Source organism: Conger conger, chromosome 6 (genome assembly GCF_963514075.1).
Source record: "Conger conger chromosome 6, fConCon1.1, whole genome shotgun sequence".
Lineage (NCBI taxonomy): Eukaryota > Metazoa > Chordata > Actinopteri > Anguilliformes > Congridae > Conger > Conger conger.
In genome coordinates, this window is record NC_083765.1 from 12,705,531 (window position 1) to 12,725,072 (window position 19,542).

At 46.8% G+C, this 19,542-nt stretch overlaps 1 protein-coding gene across 1 annotated transcript; it reads left to right on the plus strand.

Moving 5' to 3' along the window:
- Positions 1-1,162: 1,162 nt before the first annotated feature.
- Positions 1,163-18,991, plus strand: slc22a18 (solute carrier family 22 member 18). Its single transcript, XM_061246088.1, has 11 exons — positions 1,163-1,371; positions 1,872-2,053; positions 2,224-2,321; positions 3,033-3,178; positions 6,196-6,328; positions 11,229-11,359; positions 11,581-11,691; positions 12,950-13,050; positions 17,121-17,222; positions 17,345-17,465; positions 17,782-18,991. The coding sequence occupies exons 2-11, from the start codon at positions 1,916-1,918 to the stop codon at positions 17,967-17,969; spliced, it is 1,269 nt and encodes a 422-aa protein (XP_061102072.1). The 5' UTR covers positions 1,163-1,371; positions 1,872-1,915; the 3' UTR covers positions 17,970-18,991.
- Positions 18,992-19,542: the final 551 nt, after the last annotated feature.

The following is a 19,542-nucleotide window of genomic DNA, read 5'->3' on the forward strand; positions in this document are numbered from 1 at the left end:
TTTCCTTACCAGGTGTAACAGCCTTGTCTACTATTTCTAAAAGGATGTTTTCTATCGCCGATACGAGTTTTAACTAAGTTTACTTTAATTCAATTTTACTTCATTTACCATTGCATTGGGTTACTCACGGTAGTTTCTTCTTGATTTATTAAAAGTATCTAGTCTTCCAGATTGACGGTGTTTAAAGGATGAATGAATTAGTGTGCGTGCGCGTGTATAGGCTATGTTTGTAGCGGAAATGCTAGGCATATGCTATGCAGAATAGACTATATAGCAGATGGAAAAAGCCCAAACAAAAAAGGATATGTCGCGACAACCCAAAACAAAAGAAAGCACTTCTAGAAAATTTAAACTTCCTTTCCTAAACAAATGGAAACAATTGAAATTTTAAAGAAAAGCTCGTTTAAAAAAACTTTCAGCTCGGCGTCCTTCAGGTGAGCACCTGTCTTCAATTGGCAAACGCTGCCCTTAAATAGTCTAAATTTGTTGTAGCTGGCCACTAGGGGGAAGCACAAGCTGAGATATCTTAAACCTAACCTTTGGTTCCTACACCAGGTTAACGTTCAACGTATTAGAGAAGCAGCAGGTTTTTACCGTATTCCTCACCACTCTACTTTCAAAACTTTATGCAACATGCACTGACTGATGGACAGACAAAAAAAAATTACATTTTAAATACAAATAAGTGTAGGCCATAGGTTACAATATGTATGCAGGCTAAAACACTTGTCAAGTGCTCATCTCTCCTGAAATGAAAATGGGTGACGTTGAAGAGTGGTTTATTTTTCATGCATTGTACACATCTCCCTAGGTGGTGAGTTAACTCCCCATGTTTCCCCCTTTCACCAGGAAAACAGTGTTGTGGGACAGCAGGGACGCTGTTAATACGGTGGTAAAGGTAAAAAAAATTATAATGAAAGTAGTGATTCAGGCTCTACGATAGGACAGATGTGTTCATAGGTTATAAAAACTGCAGTGGATAAAGTGGATGATGTTTTTTCTGAGCCTGCAGGAAATTGATACAATGGGTGTGTCCCATTACTCAAACAAATGGATCCTTCTATCCCTCACTCGTCCACAGAACGCACCCCCACTGGTTTAGGAGTTATACAATCCAGGAGTACGCCTCCCGTAGGCTACTTTTGAACTTGAGTGGGCGGACGATCGGGCGCACTTCCCGTTTCAGAAGGAAAAATCGCGTGAATTCGTGCACTGTTTATGTGCCGTGACACAATATAGCATATATGGTAGCTCTGGTTGCGACTGAAAACAAATATAACGTTAATAACCATCTGATTGAACAACCGAGTAGCCAGTCCTGGCCGTGCAAATTTAAACGACAGTAAATTATGTGACGCAGCTCAAACTCAGGTGAGGGGGACTGATGCAAAACCTGTTTAGCTCTAAATCCTTTTCCAGGGGGTAAGTAGGCTACCCCTGCCCAGAGTCATTGAACTCCTACGATCAAAGTCCTTCACTGCAACCTCCAGAACGGCATCTCTTTATAATAATCTGTTTCAAAGTGCAGGTAGTTGAGCCAATTTACGTCGTTATGGTATTCTGTAATGTTTTACTCGTTTTCTTGTATCAAAACAATACAGTAATGTGGCACAATAAGTTTGAGTTTGATGACGTTGAAACCGTAGTTTTTAACACGAGGGTTAGCTATATCTGCACTATCCAGGCTACATTCTGAACTTTATATGGTTCCATTTACAAGCCACAGTTACCTCATTGAAGTTATTCATTATGAAGCAAGCAGATAGTCTACCTTCAGCTTGGACACGTACTCCATTGTTATTCAAATGCAGCCTTCCTGTTGAGGGGGGAGGGGGAAGAATTGATTATATTTTGCATGTTCCTTTTCATAGATCAGTTTAGGTCCACTGAGTAGACGAAGTTGGTAGCGGTCAAAATGCCTGGACCAGAAACTAGCTCCCAGACCGTCCATGACCCACGTGCAGCTGCTAATACACGAAGAGTTATATTAATCACGTATCTAATAGCCGCGATGGATATGACATGTCTGTTCCTCCAAATCTCCATAACTCCCGTGAGTACCAAAATGTGTTGATTATCGTTGCTTGGAATGCTTTGATATCATGCGTTCTATTGGTAAAGAAATCTCTCGATTTGTTGTATTTTATTATTTCGTGTCAGATAGAAAATGTGAGAGAATGCATGTACCTGACATTAACTAAAGATCGAATTTTGTATTGACAGTACTTGGCGAAAAGGCTAGGATTTGACACACTCTGGTTTGGTTATCTGCAAACGATGGTGGGGATATTTGAGCTGTTTGGATGTCCTTTGTTTGGCAGGTGAGCAGATTGAGGTTTTGTGGGAGGGACCTCTAGTCTAGTACATCTCGCCTCGGCTGCAAGAAACCACAAACAGCTTCTAATCACGCAAGCGGAGAAACTTAAGTTGATTCATTCAGTTCAGTCAAGCTGGTGTAATTGAGTTATGCCTGAGTGGTTGCGAGCCATAGGGGATGTCATACACAGGGATCTTAGTGGTGGAGTGCTGAGCAGCACACGATCGCAAGCCTTGCATTGTCAGAAGCCTCTCCTCAGGCCTACTGTAGTGTGTTATGCTCGACTGGAGGCCAGCTAGTTCAAACAGTTCAAGTCAAGATCCCTGTCGAATGCTAATAAAACAAGAGATCTGATTCGCAAAAAAATAAAAATAAGTAATAATAATTATTATTATTATCTTAATTTCATAAGTTGGGACGCTTTTCCAGCATTTTGTCATTCATTGAAAAATAGTTTTAGAATCAAGTTCAGTACTGCTGATTTAATTTAAGGTTGTCAAACTAATCCAGACGGCATAGTAAATTATGTAATGTCCCTTTGGTCTAATCAGGCTGCATGGTGATTGGTGAAGGATAGCGTCCTGTTGGTCTCATACAAACAGAATATTCAGCTATAGGCTCTGTCAGCCTAACAAACACTGTGTTTTGCAACGGTATGTGTTGTCTGTCAGTTTGTGGAACAGTGTGCTCTGTAATCGGTGTCCTGTGTTGGCAGATTTGGGGACCTTTTTGGGGCGCGGGCAGCCTTCACGCTGTCCTCTTCAGCCTCCATCGTCTTCTTTGTCCTCCTCGCATTGGCCAATAGTGTGCCCATGCTGTTCATCCAAAAACTTCCCACGCTCTTCATGCACACCCTGTCAGGTAATTCCAGCCTGTCTACTTTTCCCACCATTTGAATGATTCAAATTTTTCTCCCAAATTACAATACCAAAATGTCGGCCTTCGTGTTAGCTGACTCAAGACTGCAGTGTTCGAAGGGACTAATATTGTGAACGCATGCTTGCAATTTCCACTGTGTTCTATATTCCGCATTTTGCTTGATTTTCATCATCTTTTATCCAGCGTTATTTGGTCACGCTGTGTACCGCAATCAATAAGCCAATAGGTACAGCTTTAATAAGTTACATTTCTGAAAATAAATGGCCTCTATTCATAGTTTATGTCCCTCTTGAGTATAACGATTTTTATGAATACATATTATTATATGCAATATATAATTAATCTTATTTCATGTAAATTATTTGATTAACTTGTATTTAGCGCTTTAATTATGTTGCAGGCGGCACGGATGGTGCAGTGGTTAGCACTGCCGCCTCACAGCAAGGAGGTCCTGGGTTTGAATCCCCATCAGCCGGGGCCTCTCTGTGCGGAGTTTGCATGTTCTCCCCGTGTCTGCGTGGGTTTCCTCCGGGTGCTGTGGTTTCCTCCCACAGTCCAAAGACATGCAGGTTAGGCTGATTGGAGAGTCTAAATTGCCCGTAGGTATGTGTGTGTGAGTGAATGGACTGGCAACCTGTCCAAGGTGTATTCCTGCCTTTCGCCCAATGTATGCTGGGATAGGCTCCAGCCCCCCTGCGACCCTGTTCAGGATAAGCGGGTTAAGATAATGGATGGATGGAATTATGTTGCACATGCACTTTCTGGTCTGCGCATGTTGCTTACTGAACGCAGGTGACTAATTCATTCAGGATAATAGCAGTTGCTAAATGATTGTAATGTAATATGATGTGTTGGGTGGCACCGACAGCATCCATCCATCCATCCATCCATCCATCCATCCATCCATCCTTCACCCGCTTATCCGGAGTCGGGTCACGGTGGCAGTAGGCAAAGCCGGGTATTCCAGGCGTCCCTCTCCCCAGCAACGCATTCTAGCTCCTCCTGGGGGATCCCGAGGCGTTCCCTGGCCGGGAGAGATATATAACCTCTCCAGCGGGCTCTGGGTCTCCCTCGGGGTCTCCGCCCAGTTGGACGAGCCCAGAAAACCTCCAAAGGGAGGCGCCCGGGAGGCATCCTGATCAGATGCCCGAACCACCTCAATTGGCTCCTTTCGACGCGAAGGAGCAGCGGCTCTACTCCGAGCTCCCTCCGGATGTCCGAGCTCCTCACCCTATCTCTAAGGCTGAGCGCGGCCACCCTACGGAGGAAGCTCATTTTGGCCGCTTGTATACGCGATCTCGTTCTTTCGGTCACTACCCAAAGCTCGTGACCATAGGTGAGGGTTGGGACGTAGATCGACCAGTAAATTGAGAGCTTCGCCTTCCGGCTCAGCTCCCTCTTCACCACAACGGTCCGGTGCAACGCCCGCATTACTGCTGACGCTGCACCGATCTGCCTGTCGATCTCACGCTCCCTTCTACCCTCACTCGTGAACAAGACCCCGAGATACTTGAACTCATTCCCAACCCGGAGGGAGCAATCCACCGGTTTCCGGCAGAGAACCATGGCCTCGGACTTGGATGTGCTGACTCTCATCCTGGCCGCTTCACACTCGGCTGCAAACTCGGCTGAGGTCACCAAACCGGACACTCTCCTCACCTCGGCTGTGCCTTGAGATCCTGTTCATGAATACCACAAACAGGACCGGTGACAAGGGGCAACACCCACAGGAAACGTGCTTGACTTTGTGCCGAGAATGCAGACACAGCTCTCACTTTGGTTATACAGGGACCTGATGGCGCCCCTCCGAGGAATCGCCACCTTAACGTGGTGGAGGGGTTTGTGTGTCCCGGTGATCCTGGGAGCTAGGTTGTCGGGGGCACTGTTAGCCCCCAGTAGGGTCTCCCAAGGCAAATTGGTCCCGGGGGAGGGGCCGGACTAAGAGCGATTCAAAGACTCCCATGATACGGCCACACAACGACCCAGTTACCTCGCCCGGAAAAGGGAAACCGGGGTCCCCTGCTGGAGCCAGACCCGGGAGGGGAGCTCGTTGGCGAGCGTCTGGTGGCCGGGCCTTATCCCATGGGGCCCGAACTGGTCACGTGGGGTCGCCGCCCTGTGGGCTCACCACCTGCAGGGGTCGGCATCGGAGTCGGGTGCTTTGCCCAACTGGCAGTAGGCAAAGGCGGGGATCCGGGCGTGCTGATCCTCGGCGTCGCAGACTGGTTCTGGGGACATGGAACGTCACCTCTCTGGTGGCGAAGGAACCGGAGCTAGTGCGGGAGGCGGAGCGGTACCAACTAGATATAGTTGGGCTCACCTCCACGCACAGTACTGGTCCCAGAACCAAACTCCTGGAGAGGGGCTGGACCGACAGCATTGGACCCCTATATCTGATCACAGTATAATTACATTTACATTTTAGTCATTTTGATTCTTTAAATCCAAGGCGATTTACAAGTGCGTAGGTTCTTCCACAAGTTTAAAGCATCTAATCCATAACTAGTAAAGTACACATGAAGGGCTGTTCTAAACAAAAAGACAACAGTCATTGTAACTGCAAGAATATTTTTTTTGCCGGATTAGACAAGAGGGATATCAGAAGGGGGGGGGGGGTTAGACAAGAGGGATATCTGAAGGGGGGGGGGTTAGACAAGAGGGATATCTGAAAGGGGGGGCGGTTAGACGAGGGATATCAGAAGGGGGGGGGGGGGTTAGACAAGAGAGATATCAGAAGGGGGGGGGTTAGACAAGAGGGATATCAGAAGGGGGGGCGGTTAGACAAGAGGGATATCAGAAGGGGGGGCGGTTAGACAAGAGGGATATCAGAAGGGAAGGGGGGGGTTAGACAAGAGGGATATCAGAAGGGGGGGGGTTAGACAAGAGGGATATCAGAAGGGGGGGGGGTTAGACAAGAGGGATATCAGAAGGGTGGGGGTTAGACAAGAGGGATGTCAGAAGGGGGGGGGTATAATGCTGACTGCGTCTCGTTTCCTCAGGAGCTCAGATGGTGGTGGCAGACCTGACGGAACCGGACCAACGGGCCGACTCCCTGGCCAAGCTGGGCTTGTGCTTCGGCGTGGGAATGACTGCCGGGTCTTTCCTCGGGGGCATGCTCAGCACTCGATACGGGTAGGCCGCCCCAGCCCCCCCCCCATCCCAAACCCTGTAGTGATATTCCCCGGACCGCACCTCCTTTAGGGGGTCTTTGAGTTGGGTGTTTTGAAGGAAGCTGAAGATTTAGATTATGATTCTGAGGTAGATTGTGTGGCACAAGCATGTGAATTCGATTGGACTAATGCGGAAGTTTGTGATTTTAACCTTACTCCTAACCTGGGGTTTTGGTTATTTAAGATGGTTGTGGCATATGTGCAGTGTGTGAATATTATTATAGTGCAAGAACATAGTGCAAGAATATTTGATGGTCTTCAGGTTTTGAGGTCAATTGTAAATTAACTACTGAGCATATTGAAACATATTTTAATTAAGAAATAGAATGAATTCTTACATGTATTTTTGTTAAATCAGTAGTACAAGAAAGCTTGAAAAGGGGGATTTCAATGCCTGTGTGATATTTTCCACTAGAGGGCAGTAATTGCACAGAAATACAATGGCTTAAGGCAGGTCCTAGTTCCGCTCAACCCCATTCACCAACTTCCTACTGTCATCATTTTTGGAGCCAAGTGTTTCTTGACAGGTTAAGTACCACAGTGCTGAGCAGTATAGATATTGACATTTAGATTCCCATTGTTGGCAATTATTTATAGTGTTGTTGTCAAGTGGGAGGGATTATTTTTAATTACAAAAAATTTGAATTGCGATATTTGATGTTTTACGTTTCCATACAGTTGTGCTTCAATGGTAAAATGCTTTGCGCTGTTTGAAATGTTTACGTTTGTTTCTGGATTGACTACCATGGTAACATACTTATAGTTTACGAAATTCAGGTTGTTAAAATGGTGGGACTTTTTGGCCATGAGGAGCCAGTCTCCAGAATTGGATCATTCTGGGAGAAAATGGCTCCTTTTCAATCTTCACCTCTCAGATTACAGAGTCAGGGGGAGCAGTGGTTTGACAGGATGCCTGTGTCCTGACCCCTCTTGGGCTGTCATGGTGGTGGTGCCAAGATGGTCCGTTGGGCTCTGGTTTAGTAAAGTCAGGGGAGAGGAGGGACTCTTGCAGGAAGAAGGCCAGGGTCCTGCCCTGGAGATCCCCCCCACCCATCTCTCACACAGGGCCTTTGTTTTCAGTCACCCACAGACGGAAGTCAGAGGGAAGCCTTCAGCCTCTAGACCAAATAAGGGCGAGTGCCAGCCTTTTCTCTATCCTGACGGCAGCAGAGTGCGTACGCGCGTGTGCCCGTGTTTGTGCCTGCGTGTGAGTCTACAGAGAAAACATGTACATGCATACAGACTGAACTCCTGAAGTGCTGTGGATCGGTCTCTCTGTGTTTTTATTGAAATTGGAGCTGATATTGTGTGTCAATTTCCCAGCATCAGTGACAGTCGGCGTCTGTCTCTTGTTCCTAGTCGTGGTGCAAAAAGACACCACAGTGTGAATGTCATTCATTATGTGCACCTGTGTACTCATTCCCACTGGTGTGTCTATGTGTTTACATGTATGCGCCATCACTGCCCTCTGGTGGTGAACACACACATGCCCAAGGGTGTTTGTGTTGTCTCCAGGCGGTGGGGAGAAGGACACACCGATATGCGGTGGTGCTTTAACTCATTAAATGTGTGGATTAAAATATCTGTGGCATGGGGCTTGTTGAAACTGGTCTGAAGGACAGGGTCGGGCCTGCTGTTTGTGGGGGAGGCCTCTGTCTGTAATCAAGCTGTTGGCTGCCTCTGTCAGGTCAGCGTTTAACAGCCTCTGTGCTGAAAAGAAAGGGGTGTTTTTTTCAGAAATTGGCTCGCCTCCTGCCTGAGTCATCCGGGCTTCAGGCTCCAGGACCATAATAACACGATACAGAGTGCGGGAGAGACTGAATACGAGTGGGTGAGGTCAGAGACACCACCGATGGCTTTAGCCTCTCCTTTGCCCTCTCCTTTTTTTTGGCATCTGTGAGACTGTCCCAGAGGGGGGACTGTGTGGCACACCCCACAGGGGAGGCCCGTATACAAATGCCCTCATGTGGCTGAAGGCTTGATTCCCTGCCAAGATCTGTGTACTGTGGTCGTATCTCTGCTTATCCCCTGTTTGAATATAGGGAGAACAGGGTTGTCTGCTTTTGTTCAATAAAGCACCTGAGACCCCCAGTTGGTCTGGACTCTAAGACTCACCTTGGCTAACTTTGGTCTCCCTGACTTTTGGTCAGGGGCGACCTGTAGCATAGTGGTTAAGTTACATGACTGAGACTCGCAAAGTTAGTGGTTCGATCCCCACAATGAGCCACAATGAGATCCACACAGCCGTTGGGCCCTTGAATAAGGCCCTTAACCCGGCATTGCTCCAGGGGAGGATTGTCTCCAAATTCCAGAGGCTAATGTTGAAGAGTCAGTCCAGACATAGAAGTTAAAGAAAGGTTGGGTATTCCAGCAAGACAATGGTCCAAAGCATACCTCAAAATCAACCGTGAAGTACCTCCAGGAAAGACGGATTAAGGTTTAGAATGGCCACCACAGTACCCAGACTTGAATATAATAAAAAATCTATGGAGATCTCAAACATGTCATATATGCAAGGCCGAAAAAAATATTTTTATTATATTTATAAAAATAATTTGAAGAAATGTGTTATGTTTAACATACCATTTAGAGGTCAGGTTTGCTTCTGTTCACTTAGATATTAATTGTAAAAGGCTTTTTGACCAGGGGTGCCCAGATGTTTTTGCACACTATGTACGGTTAATACAATTCCACACTGAGCCAGATTGTCTGAAACAGCTCTGATGACAGCAGTTAAGCATGCACTTCCCACAGTGATTACTGCCTTAGCACATAGGAAGCTTTCACTCTGGGAAAGCAGCTATAGAGCTGTGTGTTTTACCTCACATTTAGTAATGAAGTAATGAAACGAGATGGGACGAGTCCTGTGGCTCATCTCACTCAGTCAGTCCTGTAAGGAGGCTCATCTCACTCAGTCAGTCCTGTAAGGAGCCTCAACTCACTCAGTCAGTCCTGTAAGGAGCCTCAACTCACTCAGTCAGTCCTGTAAGGAGGCTCAACTCACGCAGTCAGTCAGTCCTGTAAGGAGCCTCAACTCACTCAGTCAGTCCTGTAAGGAGGCTCAACTCACTCAGTCAGTCCTGTAAGGAGCCTCAACTCTCTCAGTCAGTCCTGTAAGGAGGCTCAACTCACTCACTCAGTCAGTCCTGTAAGGAGCCTCAACTCAGTCAGTCCTGTAAGGAGGCTCAACTCACTCACTCAGTCAGTCCTGTAAGGAGCCTCAACTCACTCAGTCAGTCCTGTAAGGAGCCTCAACTCACTCAGTCAGTCCTGTAAGGAGCCTCAACTCACTCAGTCAGTCAGTCAGTCCTGTAAGGAGCCTCAACTCACTCAGTCAGTCAGTCCTGTAAGGAGCCTCAACTCACTCAGTCAGTCCTGTAAGGAGCCTCAACTCACTCAGTCAGTCCTGTAAGGAGCCTCAACTCACTCAGTCAGTCCTGTAAGGAGCCTCAACTCACTCAGTCAGTCCTGTAAGGAGCCTCAACTCACTCAGTCAGTCCTGTAAGGAGGCTCAACTCACTCAGTCGGTCAGTCCTGTAAGGAGCCTCAACTCACTCAGTCAGTCAGTCCTGTAAGGAGCCTCAACTCACTCAGTCAGTCCTGTAAGGAGCCTCAACTCACTCAGTCAGTCCTGTAAGGAGCCTCAACTCACTCAGTCAGTCAGTTCTGTAAGGAGCCTCAACTCACTCAGTCAGTCAGTTCTGTAAGGAGCCTCAACTCACTCAGTCAGTCCTGTAAGGCGCCTCAACTCACTCAGTCAGTCCTGTAAGGAGCCTCAACTCACTCAGTCAGTCCTGTAAGGAGCCTCAACTCACTCACTCAGTCAGTCCTGTAAGGAGCCTCAACTCACTCAGTCACTTGCATGTAAATACATGCATATAATTGATGCATATAATTCCCATAAAAACACTTTATCGACGGCACATGCTCTCCTAATGGTTGGTATGCACAGACACTCAAACACACTTCATAATTCTCATACACACACGCCCATACACAGAGGAATCTTTGATAGCGAGTATGTACACAGAAAGCCTTTCTTAAGCACTGGCCCTGTGCGTTCGGAGCAGGCGTCAGTGGACAGGGGTGAATTCCTGGAGAGTGAGTCACACAGATCACTGTAATCCTTGGCTGCAGGACACTGAGCACCCTGGCGGGGCGGGGCGGGCTGTGGCCCTCCTGCTCAGCAGTTTGGGTCGGGGTACCAGGGCAGACCCGCAGGCCCTGCACTGCTGCAGCGCGTGGGAGGGGAATGGCATTTCCTCAGGCCCGGCTCCTCTGTGGGGCCCAGTGCGGGGGGGAGCGAGTTTGGGGCAGGCTGCTGAGGCGGAGGGGAAGGGGAGGGGGTGTGGGGTGGGGGCGGTGTTGCTCCAGCTCCATCTGAGCTGCTGATAAGTCTCTAAATCACCACAACTCCACATCAGCAATCTCGCAGCTTGCTCAGTTGGCACTTACTGAAGCCATTCAGACAAGCTAAAGCCTCACTTCCACAGTTGTGCCAATGCCAGATGAGCTTGTGGGTGCCAGTGTTTTTTTGTTTTTATTTGTACTACACCTCCTCTGCCCCCCAAGCCTGGGCTTTTAGTCCTTCTAATCACCTCGTCCTCATTGGGTAATGGGGTGTGGTCATGGTTATCACTGGTAGTATGTTCTGAAAACATTTGGTAGTTGTGAAATTATGATGCTAACGGCACTGTATGGGAGGTGTTTAAATGGACACCGCCACGGTCTTTGGGAAGCTTTAGGCCTGAACGGCCTGACTGGCCTCTCTGTGGAAATGTTTTGTGGCTTATTCTGGAGTGGTCCAAATATGAGGAGGAGCAAGGCCCAACTGATCCCCTGATTCAGACTCTCTTTCCCAGGGATACCATCACTGCGGCTGTGGCTGCCTGCGTCTGTTTCATCAACCTGCTGCTAGTCTTGAACTTCATCCCCAAACACACTAAGAAGCAGACCAATCAGGACCCTGCATCTAGTCAGGACCCTGCACCTAGTAAGAACCTCCCTCCACCCCAAACACAATACAGAACATACCTCTGCCCCCTACATACATACCACGCTAATTCACAAGTATGATACAAAATTACATGCATAATCCATCTACAGCCGTCGAGCGAGGTGTAAGTGGCTGGGCTCGAAAGCTTTGATTGGCTGGGCCGGTGTAATCTGCTGTGTGATATTAAACAGGGTTTAATGTTCTGTGTTGGTCTGCAGAGGCTGGTGGCTCAGCCTCTGTGTTTAACCTGGGACATATCACACGGCTGATGAGGTATCCTGGTGTGGCCAAGACCTTCACCATCAAGATCATCTCTGATCTCCCGGGTGGTGAGTTGACATTCATGAGTCCAGTTCACTGCAGATTCACTGGGCTTGGGAGAAAGAGCCCTGTTTAAAGACATAGGTACTCCACACATGGATTTCTGTACATGAAACTGCAAGAGAGACTCCAAATTAAGCTCTGATAGTCATTGACTTACCAAAATGATTGGACTTTCCATACTTTCTGTGCATTTCTATTTGCATTGTTTTAGAGGAGGGTGAGGTGTAAACAAAATATTTTGATGTTGTGAGAGTGTGATCTCGAACTTTCAGTTAAGTTGAAAAGTGATAAATTTAGAATTTCTAGCCTCCCACAGATAGTGACACAACTGTTGGTTTATTCTTTAAAAAAAGAGCTTTTATCTCTCATAGTCTTTCTCTCATTACTGCTTCTCTTTTGTTCTCTCTCATTTCTCTCTCTCGCTCCCTCGCTCCCTGTAAGGCCATGCGTGGGGAGCAGGGCTTTGAGGTGTGTTCCACTGCATTACTCACAGCTGTGTTTGTCTGGGCTGTGATCCTGCCCAGCTGAGGTGTGTGACAGGATCAGAGCCTCACACCAGAGCGCAAACAGTGGGCCTCTCTCCTCCCAGCATGCATCTGTACTCCCCTCTTCGCCACGCTGAGGGCAGGAGGCACATTGCTAAACCCTCCTCAGGAAGGACCCCCGGGGTGTGACATGCTGGACATTCTGGAACACGCCTCCTCTTCCTGGGCGGCTCTTCTCTCTGCTTGGGAAAGCGGTTCGGGGGCGTGTGGTCAGGAGTCCCAGCGTGAAGCGCACCCTGACCTTGGCGCACCCCGCAGAATGCTGCGCTTCATCACAGGCTCAGGGGTGGGTCTGCCCCGCATGAGCTCATGCGGAAGTGTTAGACTGGCCGGTCGCAGGCGGCTGTGTATCTGCAGAGGCGATGTTATAATTGGCAGGTGATTGACACCTGGAAAAACAAGTGGCCGAAGGTCCCACGCGGTCAGCTGCTGGAGACCGGAATTTGAACGGTGACCGGAAACCCTCAGCCCACAAGCCCCTACGGTCACCAATGACCAGCAGACCCATCGGTGCAGAGAGGAGTGGCCGGTTCTCTCTCCTCTTCTATCTCCTCTCTCCCTGTCCTTCCTTCATCGATCCCTCTCAGGGTTGCCAGGTCTAGAGCATATTTCCAGCCAAAAAGGTATCGATAACCTAGTAGCCCAAAGCCAGTGGCAAGGGGGATGAGATCATGGTTGACTTACTATCTCTCCTCACTGTCCCTCTCTCCTCCTGAAGGCATATTCCAGAGCATGTTCTCCATTATCGCCATGAACTTCTTCCAGCTGCAGGCCTCGCAGACAGGGCACCTGATGGCATACTTTGGGGTGGTGCAGATGGTAAGGACCCCCTTTATGACAAGGGAGCTTCCTAACTCTCCCCAAATTCAGGGGATATCCCCAAATACAGTGTTACAGGCTCTTACACAGAACAGTGAACTACTCAGGAAATATTGGTTCATGCATCATTGTATGTAATTCTGTGAGTTTGCACCTAATGTTGTCTGTTATTACTGGTATTACTTGGTTGCAATTCACTAACCGTTTATCTGTCAGAGAATCACTTGCATCAATCAATGAATCTAATTTATTTGTAATACTTGCATGTATAGAATGACCATAATTATGTGCGTAACGAAGTGTTTCTTGTATGTAATGTACTTCTGGCAATGTTGCACTCGAATGAACTATATAATGGAGTGTTAGTTATGTTTGAGGCTGTAGCTAGGGGATTTTCGGACGTGCATATGACAGCGTAAGACTATATTTATATTTCAAGGTTATACTGTTGAGTTGCTGTAGGTCTGAAGGCTCTCTGGTAGCTGGTCATATTCCTCAGAACTTTATGAAGGGGATCTCCCCTTCCCACAAGGACACTGTACTCCTGGAATTTAAGAGGCCTGTGGAAGTCATTTCCTTTGAGCAAAGGTCATTTTACCTCTGGGCGTCAACACCATTTCACCGCCTTGCATTATCTCCTCTGTGAAACTGGATGGCACACCGAGAGCACTACGTAAGGCTTATAGCTGCATGTAGCTTTGCTGCATATAGCTGCATATAGGTTAATGCTGCATATAGAATATAGCTGCATATAGGTTAATGCTGCATATAGCTTATAACTGCATATAGTTTCATGCTGCATGTAGCTTAAAGCTGCATAAAGCCTATAGCTGAGTATAGTGTATAGCTTACAGCTGTAAATCGCTTATAACTGCCTATAGATTAATGCAGCGTGTAGCTTATAGCTGCGTGTAACTTAGAGTTGCATATAACTTATAAATTAGAGTTTGTGTGTGTTGTTCATTGAGCAGTGCATTTCCACATTAGTCAAAGGTTCCCAAGCATTCCACACACCCACAGTTTGCAGTGAACAAAGGGGGGGTTTGGGAAGCAGACACCATCTGTGGAGGAGTCCTGTCTCATTGTATTCCCTTCTCTACGGCTTGGGTTTCCTTTGGCTCATCCCTCTCAAGCCCTCTGATTCCCCGCCGGCTTCCGGAGCCTTCTGTGTCACTCCCTTCATCTCACATGATCTCACCCCAGGGTGTTTCCATTTTCTGTTGAAATGTGTGTGTGTGTGTGTGTGTGTCTGTGTGTGTGGGGAAGAACTGATATCTGTGTATCCGCCTTCCCTCCCCATGCCCACACAGCCAGAAATTCCCCCCCTAACCCCAGAGCCGAAGTGATGAAAAATGAACTCTACGACCTTTACCCAGAATTCCTCAAATTTGCGCGGCCCTGCGGCCTTGCTTTGGTGTGTCTCCTCTCTTTGTCTGATGGATCCGCATTTTCCAGCCATTACATCAGCATGTAGACCAATGACCAACTCTAATTCCCCGCTTCTCCCTTTTGGTTGTTGTACCACACATTTCGAGGATTACCATTCTTGTGCACGCCCTACTGAATTTACCAAGGACGTAGCAGCAAAAAGACATGCTTACAGAAATGCATAGTCCGGAATAGATGTCCTGTTTTTTGAATATCAAATCATTTATTTGCGTATTTCCTGGACATAAATAATAATCTCATCCCTGCGGTAAACATAAAGATGGAGGTCATTATGAAACTGCTGTTCCATGTTTAGCATTTCACAGGCATACCATTTGTCTGGACTGATTCATATCCAGTTGTGTAATGGTCTGCGGACTGTTTCCTAGAGCGAGGAGCTGGTTTGACATTTTCTGTCGAACACTTGGTAACATTTCTCCAGTTATCCCAGGCATGCAGACTTCAGACTTTCGGCTTGTATGGGGGCTCACAACTGATGCACTGTCTGTGGAAGCCTTCTGCAATGAGTCAGGGAAAGTATGAATGTGTTAAATATTGCTAAGAAAACATGGGAATCTAACTAAACTTAAGGACCTAATGCCTCTGGCAGGGGTTAAAAATCTTGTTATTTGTAGAAAATTGAGCAGTCTGCATTCCTTCTTGTATTAAGGCCAGTATACCCATACCAGACAAGGTGGAAAAAAAGAATAAAACCTTAATCCTTCCCTCTTTTCAGGAAAACCTGTTAAGGCTACACAAATGCATGACTTCCTTTCGCACATTTTGGCACGCACACACGTTCTCACGCCTTGTGCACACACAAGTGTAGGGTGTACAGGGTTAGTCAGCAGCGACAAAGGCGGGAAAGCGATAGCTCTGGGCGTGTGCAGATGACGCTGATCAGCGTCACACACGGCAAATAAGACTCCTAGAATCAAGACTAGACACTGAATTTTATTTTTACTTCGCCAAGGAAGCGTTTCAATGCAATTGAATGGCTGGGAACCAACTGTCCAATTACTTTTGGTCCCCAGAAATGGGGCTATAAAAAGGGATGGAATTCCAATACAGATCACCAAATATGTATGTAAATACCCTCAAATTAAAGGTTTATGCCATTTAACCTCATATTCAAGGTTTCATTTCAAATCAAGTATGCTGGAGTACAGAGCCAAACGAATAAAGGAGCAGAACACAGGTATGAGCTCACCTGAAAGAGCAGAACACAGGTATGAGCTCACCTGAGAGAGCAGAACACAGGTATGAGCTCACCTGAAAGAGCAGAACACAGGTATGAGCTCACCTGAGAGAGCAGAACACAGGTATGAGCTCACCTGAGAGCAGAACACGGGTATGAGCTCACCTGAGAGCAGAACACAGGTATGAGCTCACCTGAGAGAGCAGAACACGGGTATGAGCTCACCTGAGAGCAGAACACGGGTATGAGCTCACCTGAGAGAGCAGAACACAGGTATGCGCTCACCTGAGAGGGTAGAACACAGGTATGAGCTCACCTGAGAGCAGAACACAGGTATGAGCTCACCTGAGAGAGCAGAACACAGGTATGAGCTCACCTGAGAGCAGAACACAGGTATGCGCTCACCTGAGGGTAGAACACAGGTATGCGCTCACCTGAGAGGGTAGAACACAGGTATAAGCTCACATGAGAAGGCTGCTTGCAAACATGAGGGCAGTGTGTGTTGTCATCAGTTGAATATACTGCATGCCAAATGTTCCACGTTGACTGTCTAATCAACTGTACGTCGCTCTGGATAAGCGTGTCTGCCAAGTGCCAATAATGTAATGTAATGACTGTCATTAGAATTTAAAATCTAAACATTTTTTCTTGGGAATCCCCATGGCAGTTTATTTTCAACCGTACAGTGAAGTAAATTTCACAATATTCCCATTAAAACATAAAAAATGCCAAAGTGTTGAGACGTCGAGTTCTGTACATATTCCGGAAATGCGTACCGTATCTGTTTAGAAATCCTGTTTCAAATGTAAACACTCCAGGAGGAGAGCAGACCCTTTCCCGGACTCCGGCGGTCGGTAGTGATCGCAGTGTGACTGCAGCGAGAGGCCTATGGTGACGGCCGCGGGTCCCCATGCGGTAGTGATTATGCGTTTCCGGCTGACGGCCCGTTCGCCGTCACACAGACGCACTGCTGTTGCTGAAACCGGGCGTGTGACGCAGCCCGTTGTGTGTTCACGAAGGCCTGGCCCCGGACGGAGGGTTAATGCTGCCTTTATTGTGCCCGTGCGTTTGGGAAATGAGGCCTCTGGGTGCTGGGAGCTCGGCATGACGGTCGTTACGCAACGAAAGGCCCTGGTGGGGAGCGCCATTTACGGGAGACGCGCGGGACACACCTGTGACCTTTACCTACCCGCAAATGAATGCTGGAAATGCTAATGATGATTCTGTTGCTTGTTCTCTGTCTGTTTCAGTTTATGGAATTCCTTAAATTCCTTGTGTGTGTGTGTGTGTGTGTGTGTGTGTGTGTGTGTTTGTGTGTTCCCTACTCATCAGAGATGGAAAGTCGCTTGGTTAGGAACGCTAGAGTGCTGCTGCCTCCCCTTGTGTGACCGCAACCCCATACCCCCGTCCCTGTGGTGAAGCTGTTGTATTGCTGCTCCTCTAGGTTGTGCAGGGAGGGGTGATTGGGTGGCTGACCAGGAGGTACTCTGACCACTCTCTTCTGCTCTTGGCCATTGGGACCACCAGCCTGGTGGGCCTGGGTCAGGTACGGAAACCTCAGTTGTGCTCTCCCTCTCATTCATACGCTCGCTCATCTGTTCACTTACAGACGAAAGGTGCTCCTTTCTACCACATGAACAGTAATGTAAGCGTGTTCCTGTGTTCCAGGCGCTGATGAGCAATGTCTTCCAGTTTTGCCTCATCATACCTGCCATGACATTCTCCCTCAGCGTGTTCGGCGTAATCATGGACAGCATGCTGTCCAAGAGCGTGCCTTCCTCTGACACAGGTGAGCAAAGTACCCCAGTGTACATTTTCTGGAACGCTGTTAGTGACGTCACCAGACAATTACGGTAACGTGCCGTAACTGTGAGTATGTTTTGCCTTAATATAACGGACTGTAATGTCATTTGGTGCTAAACAAGAACTACTGTAAGCAGTTCCGTGGCTTCAAATAGCTAGTTTGCTTATTTTTTGGCACCAACACGCGGATACATCACTGCTTGTTCGAACTCAGTTTTAAAGCCCTGCCGTAATGGAAACATAGCTTGTGTGTGACATCGTCAGTGGGCTACAGACAAAATCATCCCCGTGTCCCCTTCCAGGCACTATGCTGGGGCTGTGTGCCTCTGAAATGTCCCTGGTGCGGACCGTCGGACCGACCATCGGGGGCTTCCTGTACGAGAACTATGGCGTGCCCTCATTTGGGTTCATGCAGTTTGTTGTGAACGTTGCGGTGTTCCTCTATATGCTGGGCAGCGATGTGGGGCGTGCCGAAACCCATCGAAACTGATCCACTGTACGCAAAATCAACCTCAACAGATTTGTTTATCAAAAAATTATCTTAATCACTTTATCACATTTTATTTTTGTACATTGTATTCAAACGATGAAAAAAATCATTTGCAGCAAATAACTAGATAAGTTGATGAGGATAAATTTCTCTTTTTTTCAATGTTCTGTGTAATTGAGAAAATGTAAAATGTTTCTAGTATAAATTGTACTTGCATTGGCATTATCTGAAAACCATTTTTAATCCTGTAATAACCTGTCATTCCCCATATGCTCAACCTATTACGTAAAATAGGCGTATAGAAAATAGCACAATTTTCTATGAAATAGTTGTATTAAGAGCAGTGACTTAATATTAACTAATCTGTTTGTGCTATGTACTCATGTCTTAATGACATGACAGATGTCAGAGGAGTTTCCAATATCATTTCCATCAAAGGAGAAAAGGTGAAAAATAAAAACATTGGGCTGAAGGTCGAACATCAAAGGTCACTGTCGTCCCTGAACTCCGGCAAGTAGGGTGGGCATGACCATGGCACTGATCCTATGGCTATGTGGTCAGGGACAGGTATGAGGGATCAACACTGGAGTCATATTATTGTGAGAAATGTATTTTTATCCCTGATGGCCAGTCCTGCAGATTCCTTAATCTCCTTTGATCCTCACTGTAGATGGATGCAGCTTCAAAGCTTCATTCCTGACGCCTCTATACAATAGTGCTTCAAAGAAAATATTTGTATAAATGCGAGAACTATATCAAGATTTTGGTCTGAACTGGGCCTTTACGTGTGTGTGTGTGTGTGTGTGTTTGTGTGTGTGTGGGTGTGGGTGTGTACACAAAATTATTTACGTGTATGATAAAGATGTGTAATGAAGGCTGTATAAAATAAATTATGCAGATAATGACCTGTATTATATGCTCAAAAATGGGAATATTAATTTTTTTATAGTGTATTACTTAAAATGACATTAATAGCTTTTGAATGTAATCCAGAAAATAATAAAGCCATGAATCAACATTAACATGCCAGTGTTAGTCTTTCATTGGAGCTGGGTGCTATGGTCTGATACTGCTATGGTCTGATACCCCCACCCCCAAGGAAACTCAGACCGGAAACTGATCTTTCAGCAAGAAGGGCCTCCCATTTGTGTACTGTACTATTTTAAAGTCTGCTCAATAAGAACCGCATTTCAAATGACGTTAGATTAACTAGCTAACACAATGTATGGAGTTACCATGGAAATCTAGCATGAATCTCCCACTTTCTTACAATTTTTAGCATTGACACAGTCCATTTCACTCTTGCTTTTAGTGTACACGTTAGTCTTACATGGATAGAGGAGAGCTTCCACCAAAGGGAGGTGGCAGAATGAAGACATTGATAAAAAAGTCATCTGACAGTGGGGATTTTTTTCCTCAGATTTTGAGTTTTGTTTATCCATTGGTACCTGGGAGATGAGATGAATGGTTTCGCCAACAGAGGATTTCTTTAAATCTGATATAGGGGTGGGATTAAGACATCGAAATGGTCTATAAAGCGCACCGCGATTCCTTGCCAGGTTTCGTTCTGAAA